The 24,187-nt window shown below is 39.8% G+C and overlaps 1 protein-coding gene across 8 annotated transcripts in view; it reads left to right on the top strand.

Annotated features, from left to right (window-relative positions):
- CREM (cAMP responsive element modulator) overlaps positions 1-24,187 on the top strand; it is a 477,898-nt gene that overhangs the window by 86,918 nt on the left and 366,793 nt on the right. Inside the window, exons 1-4 of one of the 8 annotated variants that reach the window (XM_049885051.1) lie at positions 2,782-3,623; positions 8,684-8,719; positions 12,681-12,837; positions 18,419-22,715. In XM_049885051.1, the coding sequence (XP_049741008.1) occupies positions 3,497-3,623; positions 8,684-8,719; positions 12,681-12,837; positions 18,419-18,563 (465 nt within the window). In that variant the 5' untranslated portion in view covers positions 2,782-3,496 and the 3' untranslated portion in view covers positions 18,564-22,715. Of the gene's footprint in view, positions 1-2,767; positions 3,624-3,769; positions 4,367-8,683; positions 8,720-12,680; positions 12,838-18,012; positions 22,716-24,187 lie in introns of those variants that run through there. The other 7 variants (XM_049885050.1, XM_049885055.1, XM_049885057.1 and 4 more) reach the window with 7 other exon arrangements.

Here is a 24,187-nt window from a genome sequence, read left to right on the forward strand (position 1 = left end):
GGGGTTACTGGGGTTACTGTAGAATATGATAAAAGTATATATAGAACTGAAGTGGTAGCACTTATGGGGTAAAAAATGCATAGTACTTACCCAATACTGTAATGGAAAATCCACAGCAAACTTGATTCTTTAGCAGCAAAGAAAATTTTTACAGTTATTCGGTTTTACATAAATAGTATACATATAAGGCTTGTGCTTTTGGAGTTTTATTTAAGAAGTCTTTTTCTCCTACAAGTCACAAAGGTATTTGTTTACGTTATTGTCTACTAGCTTAGTTTTACCTTTCATGTTTAGATTTTTAATCCAGCTGGGGTCCACCTTGGTATATAGTGTTTGTATCTTGGAGCCAATTTCCTCCTTTCTCCATGAATTTATGGGAGTAACCTTAATTATAAATAGGTTATCACATATACTTGACTCTGCCTCAAAACTCTATTCTGCACCGTTGATCACGTTTTCTTTGTCGATGCCATACTGTCTTGTTATTTCATACAAGTTCCTCCTCTTTGTCTTTTTATTTATTTATTTTTTTAATCGCTGATTTAGCTCTTTGTGAACTACCATTCTTTCATATGTACTTTGGAATAAATTTGACTTTCTAAAAAAAATTTAAATAATAATAAAAAGAAAACCAAAGGTGAACTTGCATTTAATTTATGGATTAATTCAGGGAGACCATAGCCTTTATAATATGTGAAATTGACCTATTCAAAAACATAGAATGTCTCTTCATTTAGATCTTATTTTACTCTTTTAACAGTTTAATATTTTTCTCTGTAGACATCTTGCATATTCATTGTTTAGTTAATTCCTTAATGCTTAATGGTTTTTACTGCTGTTTTTTTTTTTATCTGAGTGGTACCTTATTTTTCAGTTACATTTTCTGGTTAGCTATTGTTTGTGTAGAGAAACGTCACTGATTTTTTTTAAGTTATTTTATCCATCTAATATTCTGTTGATTTTCCGTGAATCAGTCTGTGGTAATATGCGAATGTGTATATCACACCCAAGTAGTGAGGCTTTGTTTCTTGCCTTTCAGTCTTTAGTCCTCTTCCTCTCTGTCTCTAATAATGGTGGCCTGGAGCACCAGTTCTGTGTTAACCACCCACCACTGCCAGCAGGGAGATGAACATTCCTGTCTTGCCTTTCTGAACTTAGAGATACCACTTACTTCCTGTCCACCTTCCACCCTCTCACCGTCCTCACATGAAAGGGCCACATCCATTTTATTGGTGACTTTGCAGTCCTAAACTTGATGGCTTCTTTGGAGTATTTGACCTTGTTGACTGCCGCCGCCTTCACTTCCCCAGTAGGGCATTCTCCTTGTTTCTCTCTCTCAGCCTCCTTTGCTGGGTTGATCTCCCTCTGCCTAGTTCCTAGCTGTGAGCAGTGTTCCTCAGGATGGCATCTGCGGCCCTCTTCCCACCTGACTGGATAAACTCTCCCTGGATGCCCTCATCCCCTCTCATGGCTTCAGTTAATGTGACTATGCCCCTGACTCCAACCAGCTACTTGGATGTCCCACACCCATCTCTGACTCCTTAAGTCCAAAACTCAGCTCCACTTGTCCACCCCAAATCTCCTTTTATTTACCCTATTTCAGTGATGTACCACTACCTATCCTGTTGCTTCAAGCCAGAAACCTGGGTGTCATCCTTTCCTCTCCCAACGCTTCGCCATCCACATCCACCTTGTGGATTCTTCCCCCAGGTCAGTAGCCTCCTCATGGCTGTCCAATCCCCAGTATCATTATCCTAGGCCAGGCCGCCATCCACTCTGCCCTAGATCCCCGCCGCAGACTCCAGTCTGCCAGGGGGCTGCCCCGAGGCTGGTTGTAGCAGGGCAGCTTCCTGAGCTTCCTCTTCAGGCCAGAGACGCAGCTGCCTTCTTGGCCTACCCAGTCTTTTGGGAATTATTTCTGCAAGTTCCACTCACATTTCTTTCTTCCTTCATCCCTCCCAACGATTCTGGGAACTACTACTATTTCTTAAAAACAGAAGCCTCTGCCTCCAACATTTCCCTTTCTCTGTTATACTCTCTGTTCTTCAGGGCAATGGTACATAATCACATCCTGCTCAAAACCCTTCAGTGGGTGCCTATTACTGCTAGACAAAGTTCAGAATCCTTAATGTGGCTCACAACTCAGCTTAGGTGTAGGCAGCTATATGCTGGGTTTCTTTCCTTTCCTCTGATGTGGCTGCCACCCTCCCCTCTCCTCTCTAGGGCCTTCACACATGGCTGTTTACTCAAACAGAAACTTTCCCCAGTCTTACGCATTATTTGGGTTTCCTCTTAGATGGCACCTCCTCCAGGAAGCCTTCCCTGATCCTCCAAATCTGGTTAGGTAACCCCTCTGAGTTCCCATTGCACACTGTATTTTAACTCTGTCCTGCACTCAATGGTAGTTCTGATTGGACAAGAATCAGGGTATTTTATTTGTCCCTGTTTCCCTGGTACCTAGCACAGTCCCTGGCATATGATAAATGTTCACAAACATTTATGAATGAAAGTGAAATACTTACCCTTTGTGAAAATGTTACTAGTTCCATGTGCTGGTTAACTGAATATAACTGGTCCAGGGAGTCTATTACTACTTAACTCATAGCAGAAGTCACTAAGCAACCCACCTTCTTCCCCACCTTCCTCTACCCTTTTTTACACTGATGTTTACTGAACACCTAAGTACCAATTTAGAAAAATATCGAGATAAAAATCACTGTGATCTTTCTGAAACTTGAAACAGATTTCCTAATACTAATTATGATTTATTTATGAATTAAAAAAAATCACAAAGCTCTTTTCAAGGGGGTTTGATCTGCTAAAATAATGTATTAGGCTGGAGCACAGGAAATTGCTGTCTTGTGGCCCAAAAAGACAATCCTAGCAGCTGCAGATGGTTCAATGTAATGTTTATGGAAGAAGGCTATAGAATGTAATACTTCACTGGTACAGGGATTTTTTTTTTTTAATTTCATTATCTACATCCTTCTAGTGAAATTAACAAGTTATCAGCATAGGAGCAGCTGGGTTCTATAGTGTTATAGCAAGTGGTTCAGCAATTAAAGATGTTCTAAGCGATGGGCAGTGGCTGGCTTTTTTCTACCTGGTGAACAGACCTGTGTGTGGAATACCTTAGTCCTTCCGTGGTGATTGTCAGTTTTGTTTTTTTTAATCCCTGAAATTTAAACCTCTAAGTACTTTTTTCTCTTCCTGTGAGTTAGGAAAACATGCATTATTGTTTCCTCCTGTGTTCACCTAGAAACCTGAAACACAGCAGGAATAAAGTAGTAGCCCCGTTAGAAAGAAGCATGTTACTTTCTACGCTAATGAGACATTTTTTGCCAGAGCCCATCTCATCGGATTTCTCTGTGAAAATGAAGAATGAGGACATTCAAATGGTTTATTATGAGAAGAGTTTTTATAGGGCTTTGGTTTCAGTGAGCTGTGCTGTGACAAAGCAGATTGATGGCAGTGATAGGCTAGTGATGTCATTGTGATGTCAATACTTCTACTTACCCTGCACATGCTTGCTAGTTTGGAACATTTGATGTTGAGCTGTGATAAGGAAACAAGACACTTCTGTATGCAGGAGCCCATCATGGCTGTAACCGGAGAGGAAACAGGTAAGAATTTTCGAGAGGGGTCTTAAATTAATTCTGCAGATTTTTTTTTGAAGTTCTAGAAAAGATTGTTATTACGTCTGCGTGTTTCTAAAAGTGTTAACTTTCTGGCAGTAGTAAGGAGTTCCCCTGGATCTGTGTCTGTATAGGTTCAGCTCCCTCGGCTGAGACATGTCCGTGTCCTGGCTTCTCTGCTCAGAGTTCAAGGCAGCAGTCTCTCTCTCTCCGCGCCCGCTCTCCTCCTCCCCCGCCCCGCCATTCTAGCCTACTAAAACAAGCTGTTACTTCATCAGCGACCTGTTGCAAATTCAGTCCAGCTGCAAGTTAAAGATACAGACTGTTCAAGTTGTTAAAAAAAAAAAAAAAAAAAGCTAAGCTTGGGATTCGATGGCGGGGCGCGGACTGGGAAAGCCCGGCGGGCTGCGGCTGGCCGCGCGGCTCCTGCCTCCCTTCCTCCGGGTGGAACAGGGCCTGTTCTCCGCGCACGGAGTTCAGAGGGCTGACGTCACCACGTTTCCTGGCACCGCGTCTCGGCGGGGAAGTGGCGAAGTGAAACGCCGAGCGAGCTGCACTTGACGTCAGCCCCGAGTCCTGCCGTGATTTAGCCGGTTCCGTTCTGCGTCGCTCCGCGCTGTCAAGCGCTGCCGACAGGTTGAGAGTCGCTCGGCGGCTCGTCACGCCTCTCCGAGGGCGCCCTCAGCCCGAGGAGCTTGCTCGTGAGCCTCGCCGCCACCCCTGCCCAGGAGGTAAGTGGCTGCTCGGCGGGGCTCCGGCTCCTGAGCCTGCAGCCTGCAGTGCGTGCCCGGCGGGACCCCCGGCGCCGTCTGGCCGGCGTCTCGGCTACGGGCGAGCCTCCCGCACGGGGGCCGGAGGGCCCGCGGCCGCAGCCGGAGGGCTTCCTCGCCCTGCCTTGGCCGCCGAGAGCGTGTGGTGGAGAGCGCCCTCCAGTGCTCAGGCAGGGAAGTGCCGGCCTTGGCACTGTCCCTCGGCCTCGGTGCTCGCACTAGCGGCCGGCACGGCTGCTAGTACAGGGGCTGGTGTTCTTAGTCATTTTTCAGATAGTGACTGTGAAGGATTTTGTCGCTAGTGCCCTTTATGTGGCTGCAATGTTGTGTATGCGGTGGTGTCTTGTTTATAACCCGTTACTGAATTTGCAGTTGAATTCAGCAGGAGCGCGTGATTCGGAGCAGCGTGACCACAGAGCTCTCCAGAGTTAGTGGGTCTCAGTCCTCTTCCTGGGTAGTAACATTCGATTGTCTTGAGTATTTAAATGCAGCATTTTACACACAACACACCCCAAGCAAGTAAAATTTGGGTTAAACTGTTTCTTTAGTTGTCTTGAGGAGCTGTTGTTTTTCTCAAAGAAGAGTTTTTGTGAAGTTACCGAGATGCTATAGGTTGCAGATGCTCTCAATTTACAAGTTTATTACAAGATAAAAATGAACGTAACCTAAAACACTGCATGTCGTATGATTCTTAGAACCAAAGGGCATTTTTGTGCAGATATTTATTTTCTTAAAGTTATTAAGTTTATATCTGTCTTTACCGAACCATTAATTCCCATTTACCATCTGACTTGTCTAAGCATGAGAGAGAATTCTAACCAGAAGTAAAATAAAATGATTTTAAAATACTCTGAGAATGCTCACATGAAACTTGAAGGTAAAAATTTGCATGAAAATTTTGCCATTGCTTGTAAATAAATGAGCTTTTTTGTACATTTTGTGTTCCTGGAATGAGCAGACCATCAGTGAAGAGGTGTATCAATGATGCTTCTACATGATTTGCCCTTCCCAATTTTCAAAATGCTGAAACAGAAATTGTTATTATTTTTAAAAGCTAGCCAGTTCTCACAAAATCAGTGGTATTTGAAATGCTACTTGGCAGTGAAAAAGAATGTCATTATTTCCTTGTTTTTTGGTGTTTCTTTTTTTTAAATAGGCGCCAAAAGAGCAGAGGATTAAAGAGGCCCCTTGCATCTGAGGTGCAGCGGAGCAGCTTTAGGAGCCAGGCCTGGGATACCCTGTTCTGCCCCCCCTCCCCGCAGTGGACTGATCCATCTAGATCAGTAGTTCACAGACTTTTTGACCATGACCCACTTTTTGCATCCTGATGGCCATAGAGCTGTGTGTGTGCCCTGTATTTAAATAAAACAAGTTTCAAAAATAGCATGTCCTTAACTACACACGATATAGTCATACCTTGCTCTCTGTTCTCTTTTGTTCTTTTTTTCTTTCTTTTTTAGCTATTATTGACCCATGAGATTGATTTTATGACCCACTAATGGTCTGCAACTTATAATTTGAAAAACTCTATCTAGACTAAAATCAGGCTTCTAACAAAAATGATGCATTAACCTATAGGGTCATAGAATCCAATATGAAAAGAAAATATGTATAGTTTATAAAAAAATAGTTTATAGGATTATATTATTTATTTTGTTGAGTATAAATTTTTATTAAAAATAGTTCTTGGCTTTATTCATAGGCTGGTTATGTTAGGAGCATAACTACGTGTCTTTTAGATTCTGAATCTTAAGTTTGATTTAGTCTAGATTTCTGAATTCAAGTTTGGAAAATAGTATCTTAGTGTTTGATGCACAATAACAAGGATATATGTCACCTTTGTGAAAGGAAGCTGCTGGAAATGATTTTTGTGTGGAAATTTCCACATCAAAGAATGGTTCAGATCAGGTTATAACGGCTTCTTGAAGTGACCAGCAAAGCATGTTACAATCATGTTGGAAATGAAAAGCGATCTCTTACATTTCTATAAAACTGCAGAGCATATGGAAGGTTTAGCGCAATTGCCATTATGCTGTTTTCCCACCATTTTTGAAAAAATTTTTAGTGAAATATAATCTGAGATAAATGTTTCACTTTGCTGTTTTGTTTGTCTATGTTAACATGTTGCCCAGCAAAATAATTATGATAATACTTTGCATTTATGTAAACTTAAAAAAAAAATGTTACAAACATGTGAGTAGAAATTGTGGTAAGTGCTATCAAGGAAACTAACAGGGAGGGGACAGCAAGAGACCAATAAGAAGCAGCTAACAAACGGTCAAGGATCTGGGCGCGCCTCTATGTGGAAACCATATTTAAATACAAGAAAGGAGAAGAACCTTACCTGCGTTCTCACTGAGGTAAATGAGTGTAATAATACTTGCCTTGTGTGCATCGGCGAGAACGGTTGTAAAGCTCTCCTTACAGAGCTGCAGGTGGTGGATGAGTGTGGGTCTTCACACTCTTTGTCTACTTCTCTTCACACCTTATCACATTACTTCTCAAAATTCACAGGAAGTTAAATTAATACTAACGTAACAGGAGTTAAATAGCATGCTACATACTGTTGATAAAATATGTAAGATAAAGTTGGCATCATTTTAGTCAAAATGGACTTTTTCTAGAATATTCATCACTATCTTCATGGGACAATAGAGCATATAAATATTAATTAACATTAAATTAATTAATTAAATTTCACTATTCGTAACTTCCCATCTTTTACATAGACTTTTTAACTCTAAGATTTTCACTTACATAACTTAGATCGTAACTTATAAATATTTCATGACTTTAAAAAAAAAGTTTTTTTTTTTTTTATGTAGCCTATTTGTTATAGTAGTTATAAAAATTTTGAAAAATTTCAGTCCTTAAATGCTAAGTCAGTGACTAAATACTTATTTTTATATAGGATTTAATTTTCATGGAGAAGTAGAGCAATGGAGAAGGGACTTTTTTGGCAGTATGGGATACCTGGCAAGGACAAGCCTGATTTGAGTCTTAGGGCACTGGTGTGGTAGTAGGGATGGAGAGAACCAGAAACAGAAATGGAGTCAGTACACAGGGATCACAGTAGATGGTCCCGAACAGAGCTGGAGAAAAATGTAGAAATTCTAACTCACAAAAAAAGACCAGACTTACTGGCCTGACGGAGACTTGGAGAAACCCTGGACACCCTTTTAGCTCAGTAATGATGTCACTCCTGAGGTTCACCTTTCAGCCAAAGATTAGATAGGCCCATAAAACAAAACGACACAAAGGGGACGCACTAGCCCAGGGGCAAGGACGAGAAGGCAGGAGGGGACAGGAAAGCTGGTAATAGAGAACCCAAAGTGAAGAAGGGAGAGTGTTGACATGTTGTGGGGTTGTTAACCAATGTCATAAAACAACGTGTGTACTAAGTGTTTAATGAGAAACTAGTTTGTTCTGTAAACCTTCATCTAAAATTGGATTAAAAGAAAAAAAAAACGAAGTCAGTAGCTTATTCTTGGAGCTAGGGAGAGAAGTCCTTCCTTATAAATATGACTTCTGGGTTACTACTATTGTTTACTTAGGTGCATTTAGGATTAGCGACACGCTGTGAAATGTCATATGAAGGTAGGCACTCCATATATAAAAATGTTTTTATTCACTTAATGTGCTCAGTACCACAGAGCTCTCCATAAATAAATAATCAAACAAGCAAATAAAACCACCATCATTTGGCGTGTTAATCAGTTGTTTTCACTCTGGAAGTTATCAAGATAGGCATTTGGCTGGGTTTATCATTTCTTTACTTGTTTCCTACTTTTTGAGTTGTGGGGTTTTTAGTTTTCTTATTACCAGTCTGATGAGAATGTACCATTTGGTCATTTGTGATTCTCCACCTTTGAGGTTCTGTTTTAAATGATTATATACATAGAAAAGGACACTTTATCTTTTAATAATTTATACTCTAAGGGGATATACCAAAATATATTATAAACTTTAAAAGTTTCTTAATAGGCGTATTTTTAAACAAAATAAGCATATGAGCCATACATTTCAATCATTCTATTTCCCATGTTTGTTAGAAGGGAAACTCCAGGGAAAAATATATTTATGGGTGTTATGTGCCTTTTAACTAATATACAGTATAAGCATAATTTGGAACATTGTCTTTCAGAATTTAAGGAACAAGGAAGGGAACTAACATTTGCTGAATGCCTACCATGTGCCAGGCACTGTGCTAGACACTTTGACATACATTACAGGGTTTATTGTGAGTATTAAATGAGATACTGTATCCCCATTTTACAGATGAGGAAACTGAACTTGCCCCAAGTCACATGGCTGGTAAGTGGCAGAGCTGGACTAGAACCCAGACTCCAAATCCCATTGCTTTTTCTGCTGTACCGTGTTTAAAGCTTCTAAAGAGAGGTATGAAGTAATGGCCAGAATCAAGAGTTCTAGGAATTTTCTTTTCCCATGAAACATTTGATACTAAACCTGAAAAAAAAATTTTTTTTTAATCTCAGGATTTAGCATTTGAAACATTGTAATTCGATCTCTGCTTCTGCAGTGCCAGGTTACCAGATGACTAGTATCCAAAGGGAGGTTTATGCAGAAAGGCTTCCCACTTGGGGCTTCCCATGACTTAATGTTAAAGACTTGAAGACTTAGTGATAGTAACACAAGTCTGTAAGGCCGCTATGAGTCGGAACTGACCCGACGGCACCTGACAACAACAACAACATAAGGAAGGTGGCTTATTTTGCTCATACGAACTTTCCAGATGACCATGGGCAACACTCTAGCCAGTTCCAATTTTACTTGGCAGTGTACACAGAGAGGCATCAAGCAGCCACGTGCTGTGCTGGGTCAGCACTAGCGGAAAAAAAAAAAATTTTTTCTTTTTTTTTTTTTTTTTAGGTAAAAAGATGCTGTCCCTGACTTACAGTTGTTCCTCACCTGAGGAATAATTTGTGAATGAACGTCTTTTTCTTAGTGTCTTTCTTTGGTCAGGATTTTTAAGCCCCCAGTGATGACCATTTATTTTTAGAGATAGTTTACACTATGAAATTCTAGAATAAAAATAAATATGGACACTTTTAGTAGTTAGATGGAATAAGAATTGGCCTTTGTGAGAGTGCAGGGTGAGAATATGTCATTAAGGAATGGAGCATGGTCCTTTAAACTGGGATCCATAGAGATCTGATCTCTTTGAAATTACTGCTTAATTCATAATATTGGAAACTGAAGGTAACTCAAATAAACACCTTCTTATAACTTGTTTATAAAATAAAACTTCTTGACATTTGTATTTCCTGAAAAAAAAGAGATTCTCTTTGCCCATATCTTTTTTTTTTAAACTTTACTAATAAGATCATATTTGAATATATGGAATTTATCGATTGATATTCATTTAGTGACCATTAGAAGTGTACCATCATATAGATTCTTTGGGATATTACATAAATTTCTACTAATTCATACTAAAAAAAAAAAATTCATACTACTTCATATTAATTTACACTAATTTATACTAATTCATGTTCTGGCTTGAGTTAATGAAGTGCAATCTCTGATTTTTGTTGAAGGAAATAAAATGAATTTTTTTTTCTATGCTATGTCTGAGAAATAGTACTAAAGCCCAGTTTTTTAGCTAAGATCCCAGAACTAATACATCCAAATGTATCATTGCCTTCCAAATTACCATTTTAAAGTGGTATTTTTTTTTTCTGAGCCATTGCTCGGAATGTTTTAAAGAATGCTGATTTTGTAACGGTCATGACACATTCTTTTTATTATCTTCCATGGCACCAACTTTGGTCCTTGAGGGTAGTTTTGGTTTTTGAAAGCAGGCAAAAGTTGTTTAGAACCATTTTTAGTAAATAAGGCCAGTGAATAAACTTTATTCCTCATCTGTGAAGTATTCTCACCCACCCCCACTTTTTCATATTTCCCCCCAATGGATACTCTTAAACTATCTTGTGCATCATGTAAGCACTGTGCTAACTTTATATTACAGAAAATAGCAAACATATACAAAACCACAGAGAATAGTGAGCCCCTCTGTGCCTTTCTGTTAATTTTATTGTACTTCTTTGTAAGCTATGTTTTGAATGGAAAGTACAACCCTAGACCAAGGTCTGCATCCATGCTGCCTGCAAATGTCAACACAGTGACATGTGTAATTCTCATTCGTCACTGCCTGTTGTTCCCATTTTAGAAAGCCCAGTAGCCTCCAGCTGTCCCATTCTTTCAACCTTTACTACCCTCTAACCTTCATCCCTGGGTGTGGGTAAAGAGAAAAGCAGTATTCGGTGGTCCACCAGATCACCAAGGACAATATGATTAAGATATGTAAAAACAAACAGGCCATTAGTAAGTTAACAGTTTATAACTGGTTTTTAAATTCTCTTAACTATTTCAAAACTATCAAGTAGAAGCAGACATCTGTGTATACAGTATAGTCAGAAGTAACAAAAACAAATTTAGGGCCAGAGATTTTTGCTGGTGAGCCTTACATTTATCACAGTTGGTATTCATCACCATTGTTTTGAAAATTATACTATTTAGAAGGAGGAAGAAGTGTCTTATAATGGTATTTTTAGTAATCGTATTAGAAAAAATCGTATTAGAACTCTCCTTTAAATGATATTCTTGCAAAGCCCTGTTTTTTTTGTTTTTTTGTTTCACTGAATTTTTGAGCTCTAGGGGGAAAAAAAAAGACTGGCATATACCTTAGAGCAAATAGTTCATTTTTGTTCTAACTTTTTAAGACCACTTGGCTGTTTGCAGTGATTTAGGTGAAAACAGCTTTGTCCCCCACTTCGGTAAAATTTCAGTTCTTACTCATTGAGCATATTTTACTAAAATATAGCAATGCCCTACTTTCTATTTTTATAGGATTAAATAACCTACATATATATATTCTTTACCTTTTTCTTACATTTAGCTTTGAGAAAGCATGTCTTTGTAGTCTCTCATCAGAGTGCCACATTAACTCTGGACCATACATCCTCAGAGTTGGAGTGTTGGTGGTGGAAACATGCTTCATTCCTCAGACCCATCTGTCTCTCCCAGGAAGCTGTGTTTCTTGCAGTAGAGAGACAATATTTGAAGATAAACTAGGAAACTTTGAGGACTTACATTTAGTATTCAATCTGAATACTAAATAAATATTAAGAGTCTTTTAGCTATATGATTGCACTGTAACTAGAAAAAATATATTTTAAATGGACACTTAGGAACGTATCATTATCCCAAGAAATATAAGGAAAAAAAATTATCTTTCTTCAGAGAGACCAGCTTTAAGTAGGACTTTGGTGTTTATTGATTTATTTTTTTTTACTGAAAATTTAGTGAGCTAGATTCCTTCCAGAGCCTCAGTCATTTTCTGGTAATGGGTCTCCACTTGAAGAGAGTCAGTAACTGTTTCAGGCATGATTTAGGCTATAGGCAAATCTCTTAACTGGGATATTCCCAGAATGGAGATGGTCTGCTTACTTACAAGTTTTTCCGTGGTGTGTTGTAGCGAGCTCCTACTGCCTTGCAAGAACCGATTCTTAAAATTTTTTTTTTTAATTGTTATTGTGCTTTAAGTGAAAGTTCACAAACCAAGTCAGTCTCTCATACAAAAACTTATATATACTTTGCTGTATACTCCTAGTGAGCCGATTGTTAAATTTTCAGGATCTTTGTTAAAACAGCCATTATTAAAAATTAAATATATCTACTTAACAAATAAATGACATTGAAAACCACATTAATAAATACAGAAAACTAATTATACACATTTCCAATTATTTTATCTCTGCTTTTGAGGTTATTTACATCTGCTGACCTTTTTTTTTTACCTGTGTGGTGTGTCCTTACCCACACTTCGTCCCAGCTCTGCATTCAGTGATGCCACATTGGTGGCTTGACACTGGCCATGGTGAAGGTATTTACACCATTGGGGTTGGCAAACCCTGCAGATCAGGGCTTTTTCCTCCCGGAGAGCTGGCTGTTAAACATTTATCAGCACACCACTGATTTTAGACTAAATGAACTTTCAGTTGAAAATCCTCTCTACTTTAGCCTTTGATAAAAGCCAAAATATATTAGGACATTTTTCTACCTTAAATGTATAGAAGGTGCTGAAGAAGATCTTTGATACCTAAGATTCCTCGAACGCCTCAGCACAGTCATCTTAAACGTGAGCAAGATCACCTCTTATGACACGTAAAGAAAAGTATGCTATTTGAGTTTTATTTAAAATATCAAATTGTGAATTATTTATATAAACTTGTAATATTTTGTTTCCTTACAGCCGCCACTGGTGACATGCCAACTTACCAGATCCGAGCTCCTACCACCGCTTTGCCACAAGGAGTAGTGATGGCGGCCTCACCAGGAAGTTTGCACAATCCCCAGCAGCTGGCAGAAGAGGCGACGCGCAAACGAGAGCTGAGGCTGATGAAAAACCGGTAAGCTGTTCTGCCAGAACCTGGCATCTGTTTATGGGACACATTTTATTACTGTGGGGCTCTCAAAACGTTCGGCTTTTCCTGAGCTGTTTCCTCCAAGGTAAGTGTTCTGTAACGTTTTACATGGGTTCGCACTCTGCATGTGGCGATAACCAGATTGGCTTCTAATCAGACTTCTTAGCCGTAAATTCTTTCTTTCATCAGCAGGAAATACGTCCCCGTTTGCTGTAAGGGTAATATCCCATAGCTACAGTAATTTTTTTTAATGATGTTGGAAGGATTTTACTACAAATAAAGATTTATTTTGTATTTGGCATTTATTTTGTGATGTAGCTGATAAGTATAATTTTCTAGCTTCTTTATGAGCAAAATAAATTTAAGTGAGTTAAGCACTTCTAAGTTTTTACATATGATTCCTTTTATCTATTTTGCAACATTGTTTTTTCTCCATTATACTGAAATGCATATTCTGACAATTTTTAGTAAAAATGCAAATACAAAAAAAGAATTAAAATTATTCAGAGCTCCCCACCTAGAGATAACTACTAATAACTATAGTATGTGTATTTCCAGTCTGTTCTCTCTCATTTTCTCTCGTTCTTTCTTGCTCCATATCTATGTAATTCTATTTTTTAAACAGCAATATATTTAAAAAAATATGCTGTATTTCAAAATTCTTTTTTTAATTTAATTTGCATATTATTTCTTGGTGTAGTTTTTATTATAGAGAACAGGGCAAAGGTATCTTATTTTCAAAATGAACAGAATTGGTCTGAGTTATACCAGAAGTCTTACACCTTATTTCCAAATGTTAAATAATTTCATTGCAAGAAAATAAAAAGTTCCAGGTGGGATTGTGTGCTTGCCTGTGGTCGGGACCACCTGGTGGCAGTTAATTTGCTGGGTGTTAGCAACCTAGTTAATCTAGACATTGTGGCCTCTGAGCCTCTAAATCTCAGAAATGAGTGCTGATTTCATCACTGTCCTTTGTAACTGAATGTGAAGAGAAGTAGCTATATCCAGTTTCCTAAAAAAATAAAAAAACAAACCTGTTGCCATCAAGTCAATTCCGACTCATAGCGACCCTCTAGGACAGAGTAGAACTACCCCATAGGGTTCCCAAGGAGTGCCTGGTGGATTCGAACTGCCGACCTTTTGGTTAGCAGCTGAACTCTTAACCACTGCACCACCAGGGTTTCCGTTTACTAATAATAGCTTTTTTAAATGGCACAATTGGATATATTACAGGAATTTTTAAGTTGATTATAGTACTCAGGCTTATCCAGGTATCTCAAATGACTTGATGGAGTTTTGTACACTGGAGAACTCAACAAATGGCCAGAAACAGGGTCAGTAAGATACACACATCTTTATCAAGTTGTGTTAGACTTACACTTTTCATCCTCAGTATTGTGCTCAGAAGTCCTGAAGGGCCAAATGGGTGGGGCTCACACAGTGTCTTAGTTGTTTTATACAAATCTTGATCCCAAAGTTTGATTGAATGGGGGAATATGGGTACTTTAAAATTGTACTTTCAGAGATCTCAGTGGCTATGAATATGACTCCCTCTCTGGTCATAGAATGTACATTTTGAAGTTCAGTTTGGAAATATAAGTACGATAGTAATGCAAACTGTAAAATTATTCACTGGTATCTTATTTTCCTAAAGAAAATAAGAACTTGGAAATAGCCTTCTTATTTCCCTCTTGTTATTATTCTCTACTTTTACTTTTAGATTTCAAAATTTTGTCAGTGGAACTACCAGAACGTGTCACTTAACGTCCATGCTCCGTTCTGTGAAATAGGACGTTACGTGATCGGGGTGTTGTGTGAGCACTGTGTCAAATCAGGTACCTGGGGGCTGCTGTCCCACTGCCCAGGGTGGCATAGAGAGTGGAGCCCCTGAAACACAGGACCCAGGGGAGCCTGGCGTGGTCAGCACAGGTTGTCCACAACCAAACCCTCTGGCTTTACAAAAGGACCAGAAAAGTTTCCTTTTGCGTTGTGTTTTGTCCTGTTTCCTTATATACACTCCATTCTCCCATCGGGATTTCTGAACTCTGTCATAACCTTCTGGGACCACAGACACATATGTGGTCAGATGTTGCCTGAACGGACGTTACGCAGCACATGACTATAGATAAAATATTAAGCAATGGGTTCCTGTAAACTTGCCACACAACTACCTACACATATATATGAGGCCTTCTTGAGAAAAAAAAAAAGATAAAATTTTAGGTTATTAAAAAAAATAACTACTAATAACTTTATGAATAGCAATATTGTTTGAGCTACAAATAACCAAAAACCTGGAAAGTGCAGGCTTACACTTGCAGGTGGTTTTTTGGTCATAGCAGGTCCAGCATAGGTACAGCTAGAACAAAGGCTGAATAGTGTCATCAAGGATCCGGGTTCCTCATTTCTGCTCTGTCATCTTCAGCATGTGCCATTCATTCCTGTGATCACAACATGGCTGCCACATCTCCAGACATTGCACCAAGCAGGAAGAGGGGTGAAAGACTAGAGTCAGAGGTTGCCACTGGCTGAGTCTGGCTCTTCTGAAAACCTTTCCTAGAGGATCCACCCTGCAGCTTTCACCTATATTTCATTTGGCTAGAACTAGGTCTCTAGTCCCTTGGGACTCTGAGAAGGTATATTTTACCTTTCCAACATTGATTGCAAAACAAGAGAAAAGTAGATTGTAAATGGCTGTTAGGTTGCTCAGTATCTGTTGAGCAATAACCATATGTAAGTTTTTAGCACTTTATTTCTACTGTTCCTTTAACCCTCGTGAGAATAGATCCTGTAATTAGCCTCAGTTTACAAAGGAGGGACTGAGGTTCAGAAAGTTTAAGGAATAAGTTGCTTAAGATCACAGAGCCCAAACTGGACAGAGCTAGGATACGAAATCAAGCAGTCTTTATTCAGAACCTGGCCACTGCCCTGACACTAAGGTCAGCTCCAAACAGGCCTCCATGTGAGTTTCAGAGCGAACTTTGTGGCAAGTGTCTAGGTTTTGCAGAAAGCCTCTTATACACTCTCCTCTCTTTTCATGCATTGGCTGGTATTTACAATAGATATTTAATTATATTCTTACCAAACCAGTGGCAGTTTTTATCTCTTTACAGCCTTCTCAACTTTTCCTCTTTGTCACGTATTTTCTCTCCGTGCTGAGGATATATTCAGACAAACCCCAAGCCTGAAATTTAAGCTCACTTATTTTTTTATTAATAGAAGAAACAGGTGTTTTCCATAGCCGAGCAGTATTTGGAAAGGTACCACCTAGTGGTGTGATCATTTAAATCTTTGTGCTCACAACATTTTGACCCTACTAACACATGCACACACACACAAATGTGTAAAATAAGAATTATGGATATTTACAATAAGCATCTGGGTAAATAAAATTTAAAAAATTAAACACCCCACAACACCATTATTAGGTATTTAAAACTTCATTTAATGGTAACTTGTTTTATAAAATGACTGTCTTCCTTCTATGTCTAGAATTTATTATAATGATTAGTCATGAAAACCCTGATATTCATTAATGAATGTTAGTTCCTTTGTAGGAGAAAATTTATTATCTTCCCAAACTGGCAAAGTATAAACACGCTTAGATTTATCCTTAACTTTTCCTGTGCATTATGTAGATGAATCAGTATTTTTATTAGATTCTTTTATTCACTTTTACATTTTTTATTAACCAGTTGAGAAGTTTGAAAATTTGGTGAGTTCACAGGGTAAATGCATTGTCCTTGGCTAGGAAGTGCAGGGGTTGGTCTTTTCCTGCAGTTCATTGGGATTTCAAGGTCTCTTTTCTGCTAACTCTTTGCTTCCCAAAGAGAAAACACGGATATCCAGTTGTTAGCGGATAAAATAAAAGAATTGGCCAAATCTGTTGTGTGCATCACCCTGGGTTCGAGAATATAGCAGCCAGTTGGCATCATACCAGCTGGTTACTGTAGACACTCGGTACCATTTTTGTTAAAGTGTATTTGAATTATAATATTTCTCTCAATGTGGGCTTTTTGGATGGATTTAGTTAGTGAATGGTACTGATGCACTCTCAGAGAAAGTTACCCTCAAATTGAATACTCTGTAATAGAGTTGTTATCAGAGGGTTTATTTTAATAGAGAAGTTAAATGAAGTAGTTGCTACCCTCCTCCTGTAGGGTCGCTATGAGTCGGAATAAACTTTATGGCACTGGGTTTGGTTTGGCTTTGGGTTCCCCCTCAAAACAAGGAGCAAGAGAAAATGTTGGCTATATTCAGTGTTTTTTTGGTGGGTTTATGCATGAAAATTACTAACTCAGCTTACCCGTTTATTTGTGTTTGTTGCTTTGGCTGCTGGTCTGTTCCTTGTTTTGGGCATGCTTGCAGTGCTTGGATAGTAATGCATGAAAACAGTCTTGAAATACACTTTGGAGTTACTCAATAACTTCCTTTTCATTATTTTACTTGTGGTGTTCTCACATTCCTGGGTGGCAATTGCCTGAATTACTGTGTTGTATTGTGTGCACCTGCCTTCTTTTTCCTTCTTCAGTTCAGAACCAGTGTCTGTTTCATTTTGGCCTGTGAAAATTTGCATTTTTTTTTTGTTGTTGTTGTTGCTTGCTATATTTTTACATGTTGTATTTTCTAGCCAGCAAACTGTTTCTTGTAGTCATGGTTGATCTTATTTGTTTGACTGAGCTTTAGCCTGAAGAATAAAAATCTCTAATATTGACATTTAAGCTTTCTGAAGATTAACTTGTCTCATAATTTTTTCACCAAATAAAGTTGAACTCATTGCCACAGAATATGTGGTTTTGGTAGACAATTAAAGAGAAGTGGAAGGATCTATAGATGTTTTTGTAGCTGTGTCATCTGGGAATGTGGTACTATTGTTTGGATTACTGAAAACAAGTCATTGATCTGGCCATTGTTACCATGGAGCAGGTGCCCTAAGAAAACACCACTCGAGATGAATGCTGGGCAAACTGATTATGCTGTCAAGTTGCTCCTGTTGTCTTACAAAAAGGCACGTGCTTGGTTACGTTTGTTGAATGGCTTTGTACAGACCTCACCTACAATTGACTGGCTGTTGAGTTTGGGGGGCAGAAGTTCATTGAGCCACTCTGGATTGTGCTGGGTGGTTGGTTCCTGTAGTCATTTGCCTTGTGTTGGTTCCAGGGAAGCTGCCCGGGAGTGTCGCAGGAAGAAGAAAGAATATGTCAAATGTCTTGAAAATCGTGTGGCTGTGCTTGAAAACCAAAACAAGACTCTCATTGAGGAACTCAAGGCCCTCAAAGATCTCTATTGCCATAAAGCAGAGTAACTGGCCTTGGCTTGGACCTTGTTTACTGTGAACTCTAATCAAGGCAGGACATGCAGTAATTCTTCTAATTGCCGTATGGACTGGGGAAGGGACACTTGTGAGCCTTAAGAATCCTGTTTGGCTTAGTGTGTGGAATTGAGTTGGGAATGTTGTTTGAAGATTTTGAAATGCAACCATGATCACATTTACCGAGCTTACTTCAGTCTGCCAATAGCACGCACAAAATGTTCTCTTTGCCCTTCTGCTTCTGCTTTTTTTCAGGGAAGCTGCGAAAGAATGTCGACGTAGAAAGAAAGAATATGTAAAATGTCTGGAGAGTCGAGTTGCAGTGCTGGAAGTTCAGAACAAGAAGCTTATAGAGGAACTTGAAACCTTGAAAGACATTTGCTCTCCCAAAACAGATTAGTAGAATTATTTAACTATGAACTGATTACAAATGTACAGTTGCTTTTGAAGGCAATACAATATATAGCCGACAAGAATGATGGCTTTTTTCATTTGTATCATTCATCTTATTCTCTAATCTCTAACATTCCTAAAATTCCTAGTTCACTCTTAGCTGTAACTTCAATTTTTTTAAAAGAGACAAACTGTAAAAAAAAAAAAAAAAAATTTATGTAACAAATTCTGAAAACACACTATTTGTAAGACTTGTTCCAGTGCCACGTATTTGCAGTTCCCAATCTCTGTGTCATGAATAGTGAGTGTCCTATGCAATAAAATTTTTTGCAGGACTTTAAAAATCGTTTTAGGGAAGGATGATCAAAGATAATGCATCCAGCAGTACAATAAAAGTAAATCACAAAAAAAAAAAAAAACCAAATACCTCAGGAAAGAATGAAAAGAAAGTATATCTAATGGCATGCCTATATGAGAATAATAGCCTAAAAACGAATTTATGGCATTTGCAGATTTTTATATTAGTTGCTTTGTAAAAAAAATATTGTATTGCTGTCCTTGAAAGCCAAAGTTGAAGAGAGTTTTTAATAGAACCATGTTGGTTGCATTTTGTAGTGTTTCGTTCTCCTTTAAATATCTGAACATTTACTACAGTTTTTACTCTGTTGTGTAAGATAAAAGGACTTGGAGAAGTTCCTAGTGTCGGTTTGATATTACCTAATGAAACGTATACTAACTTTTTGATATCAGGAATGACTCCAAAGCTTATTAGAATTGTACTTCCATACCTTCAGGGTAAGAGCCAGTTTGCACACTGGGTCATGATCTTGGCTGTCTCAGCAGAGTACTGACAGAGTTTGTCAGGTGGAAGACCACTGTGGTTAGTAGAGACGCAGCTGTGTGTTAAGGATGAGGCCTTTCTACAGATGGTCTGGAGATCCCCTGCCGATGGTCCTCTGTTCTGAGTTTTAGGTAACAACTGCCAGTAGTTTTAAAGTAAAAACCACCACCCAAGATTTCACTTTGCATTTCCAAACAGCTTGAAGTCCACATTAGATGAAATGTTTGTGCATTAGCACATTCAGAGAAGTTCATTACACCAGGACAGAGGCATTGCTACTGGTGTCCACATTGCATCCTGTTTTGATCATAATAAACAGCTTCAAGGTGTCAGCCCAAAACCTTAACCATATGATGCTGTTTTCTCTTCCTCACTCAGGAAACCTTTATTGAATGCCTATTGTGTGCAAGACCCTGCTATATTTTCTACTGTAGCTAGTGATTCGTTAAGGGTGTCCCTCTAGCCTACCAGTCTCAATAGTGGAACTAGTAACTCGTTACCATTGTCTGGTCCGACTGATAGTGACCCTGTAGGTCGGAATAGAACTGCCCCATAGGGTTTCCAGGGCTGTAATCTTTACAGAAGCAGACTGCTGCATCCTTCTTCTGTGGAGCTGCTGGTGGGTTCAAAGCCCTGACCTTCCGCGTAGCAGCTGAGCACTTACCCACTGCACCACCAAGTCTTCTGAACATGTCAGAAGGAGGTGTAAAGACAGGGGGCTATTGGTATTGCATCCAGCTGCTGCTCCCCATGTCATCATAGTTCTCTCAAGAATCTGTAACCCCCAGAAGACAGGGCACGCCACTTTTGCTTTCTTTAGAAATACTTAGGGTCTGTGCTCTGAATTTCTTTTATCTCAATTTTTGTCTTTTCATCTACAGAGAAGTAAGATGAGGAAAGAAGACAAGGACGAAAAAGAGGAAAGGAAACCCCAAGTTTCAGATGAAGGAAAACAGTACTTGGCACACATTCATTCGCTTGTTCATTCAGTCTGTAAATTAAGTGCCTACTGTGTGCTCAGAGTGGTAGTCACTGACAGGGAGACATACACATCGGCAGAACAAGGTGGCAAAAATTAGAGGCAGTAAATACTCTGTGCTAGTGTTAGTAAAAGATGTAGCCAGGGACTAATGTAAGAAAGTGACCTTGTAGGAGGTGAACCTCAACCTGGGACTTGAAGTGATTGATAGTGCTGGGGGGGGATGGTGTTCCAGACAGCATGTAACATACTCTCCGGGAGCGTGAAGTGGTGGGGGAGCGAGAATTGGTGCTCATACAAGAGTTTTTAAATAGTGTGTGTATGTGCTATATAAAATAGGTTATATTATTTCAGCATAAGGGGATTGCATCAGATTACTTGGGACTACAAGTAACAGAAATCTCTCCACCCTCAATGGGTTTAACGATAAGGACATTTTATTATCTTACCAAACAAGTCCAGAGGTGGGAAGTCCCAGGGTTGCTTAATGTAGTGTCTTAACAGTGACACGAAAGCCCGTCACCAGCAGCTTCTCGCTCTCGTCTCCCTAGCCAGATTTTCGTCATTATCCTATTCCTCGACCAGTCACTGGCAAGGAGAATGCAATTAAAACCTTTGGGTCAGTAACGAAGATTCAGTCCCAGGGCTCCAGGCTTCTGTGAAGCACAGGGCCACTCAAATGTTGAATAAAATTGGGTCCTATTAGCAAGGAAGAATTTAGTGTAAGCAACTGACAATGTCTGCCGTCGGGGTGATGAGCAAGCACATAGATTCCGTAGGAAGTTAGGAAAGGTTTGTGAAGGAGTTGGTTGAACCAAGCTCTCAGAGGTGCACCACTAACCAGTTGCCATTGAGTCAGTTCCAACTCATGGTGACCTGATGTGTGTCAGAGTAAAACTCTGCTCCATAGGGCTTTCAGTGGCTAACTTTTCAAAGCAGATTGCCAGGCCTTTCTTCTGAGGCACCACTGGGTGGACTCCAGCCACTGACCTCTCCCTTAGCAGCTGAGCACATTAGCTGTTTGCACCGTCATGGGGATCCCAGAGATGCACAGGAACCCTTATTTTTGCTCATCTAATTTGTCCCTGGAAACCCTGGTGGAACAGTGGTTAAGTGCTATGGCTGCTAACCAAAAGGTCAGCAGTTCGAATCCACTAGACACTCCTTGGAAACTCTATGGGGCAGTTCTACTCTGTCCTGTAGGGTCGCTATCAGTCGGAATTGACTCCGCAGCAAGAGGTTTGGTTTTTTTAATTTGTCCCTGGAACCTAAGCTTTTGCTACCAAAATAGCATGATTTGATACTGCTCCGTTCAGTCTTTCAACAGGTATTACCTGCAGGCCCCTACCGAACAGAGGAAAGCAGTAAGGTGAAAGTCTTACATGAGCGTTGTACTTCCTCTCCGTCAGCGCTGCCCAGAACCTAGAGCTGTCGCTGCCTTTGTGCCTATTTTATGCTGAAAGTGTCAGGATCTGGGCTGTTGGGTATAGAAATGACTGATTCTAGATCATGGAATTACACTAGCTTGTCATATTTAACCAGGTGCCTCACGATGCTAAATTATAAAGGTGGGAAAATAAAAGAAATGAACTGCTCTGTATTTAAATGTGTCTGAGCGCTACGCTTGCCTATAAGGAGGACATTTAGCATCGTATCTTGGGTGGATGGCAACTGTCTGACAGGCTGATGCCTCCCTCTTTCTTTGCTCAGCCATACTTTTCAGTTTTCTTCACATTCTCTTATGTTTGGTACGTGTTGTGTCCTGTATGCCTGAAGAACACCATGTAAAAATACAGCAATGACTCGTTAAACCAACACGCTTTGTCCAGTCCGTGGCCCCAAACAACGAGGTGTTCGGGATCTGCGTGAGGCCAGCTGACTGCCGTTGTTAGTTGCTGCTCAGTTGGTGCCGACTCAGTTGACAGCTGTGACATAGTGACTTTGATACTGTTTTCTCATCTACCATGTTTTCCAGAAACTTAAACATGCTTAATCTTTTCTAAGATCATACTGTAGTACAGACCTATTCTGAGCTACTCGAGCATGGTATATTTTAATTTTTATAGTATGTATGATGTTCTTTTCTATATAAATCTATTTTCTCATATGTACATTTCATATTTATACCTTTTAGAATTTTAATGTATGGGTAACACAAAGCATTTTGAATGCAAATTGTTTGTTCCTTACAGATCTACTATGCTGTGGGGTACTGTATGGCAGCTTATTTATAATGACATTTAAGAGATTTCTTTTCAGGGCAGTTCTCTTTGCAGTGCTCACCACTCACGCAGAATTCCACAAGGAATGGAAAATAACGAATAAAAGGAGAAAACTAACCTTGTGCTTTGTTATACTAGATTGCACTTGCTCAAATAAAATGCAGCCCTTGTTATTTCTAAGTCAATCTTTGTTTTCAAAAGGAGGCAATTTGGGGAGGGGTTTCCTTTATTAAAAGTAATTTTAAACAAAGGTTGAGGCAGCACGGGTTACTGAACTATACACACACATACACATGCACACACATACACATGCACACACGTACACATGCACACATGTACACACACACACTTACTTTGACTTCTATCCCTCAATCATGTCTTCACCTTCTGCGGGCAACAACTTACCTGCAACCTTTGGAGTTAGAGGTGAGACCCTGCTCCAAATCTACAATACAGGTTCCTTGGAGTCCTTTGTGCAGAAACCAGTCAAGACCTGAATAATCTTGAACCAAAACTATTTTCCCTCCTGTCCTCCCTCAGCTTCTACCACTGGCCTCCCAGTTGGTGGAACTAAAGGCTAAAACAGCCCACACTGGACACAGAGCCGCTCTGAAGTCAGGTAGCGCTTGCTGATGATGGGAAGCCTTTCAGCTCCCCAACTCTCCAGGGGGAAAGCCTAACTTTTTTTTTAGTTTTTATTCTGCTTTTTTTTTAAGTGAAAGTTCACAAATCAAGTCAGTCTCCCACACAAAAACTTATACACACCTTGCTGCATACTCCTAGTTGCTCTCCCCCCCGCCGTGAGACAGCCCACTCCCTCCCTCCACTCTCTCTTTTTGTGTCCATTTCGCCAGCTTCTAACCCCCTCTACCTTCTCATCTCCCCTCCAGGGAGGAGATGCCAACATAGTCTCAAGTGCCCACCTGATCCAAGAAGCTCACTCCTCACCAGCATCCCTCTCCAACCCATTGTCCAGTCCAATGCATGTCTGAAGAGTTGGCTTTGGGAACGGTTCCTGTCCTGGACCAACAGAAGGTCTGGGGGCCACGACGACCAGGGTCCTTCTAGTCTCAGTCAGAACATTAAGTCTGGTCTTTTTATGAGAATTTGGGGTCTGCATCCCACTGCTCTCCTGCTCCCTCAGGGGTTCTCTGTTGTGTTCCCTGACAGGGCAGTCATGGATTGTAGCCAGACACCATCTAGTTCTTCTGGTCTCTGGATGATGTAGTCTCTGGTTCATGTGGCCCTTTCTCTCTTTTGGGCTCGTAATCACCTTGTGTCCTTGATGTTCTTCATTCTCCTTTGATCCAGGTGGGTTGAGACCAATTGATGCATCTTAGATGGCTGCTTGCTAGCATTCAAGACCCCAGACGCCAGTCTTCAAAGTGGGATGCAGAATGTTTTGTTAATAGATTTTATTATGCCAATTGACTTACATGTCCCCTGAGACCATGGTCCCCAGACCCCTGCCCCTGCTACGCTGGCCTTCAAAGCATTCAGTTTATTCAGGAAACTTCTTTGCTTTTGGTTTAGTCCAATTGTGCTGACCTCCCCTGTATTGTGTGCTGTCTTTCCCTTCACCTAAAGTA

Source organism: Elephas maximus, chromosome 4, assembly GCF_024166365.1.
Source record: "Elephas maximus indicus isolate mEleMax1 chromosome 4, mEleMax1 primary haplotype, whole genome shotgun sequence".
Classification (NCBI taxonomy): domain Eukaryota; kingdom Metazoa; phylum Chordata; class Mammalia; order Proboscidea; family Elephantidae; genus Elephas; species Elephas maximus.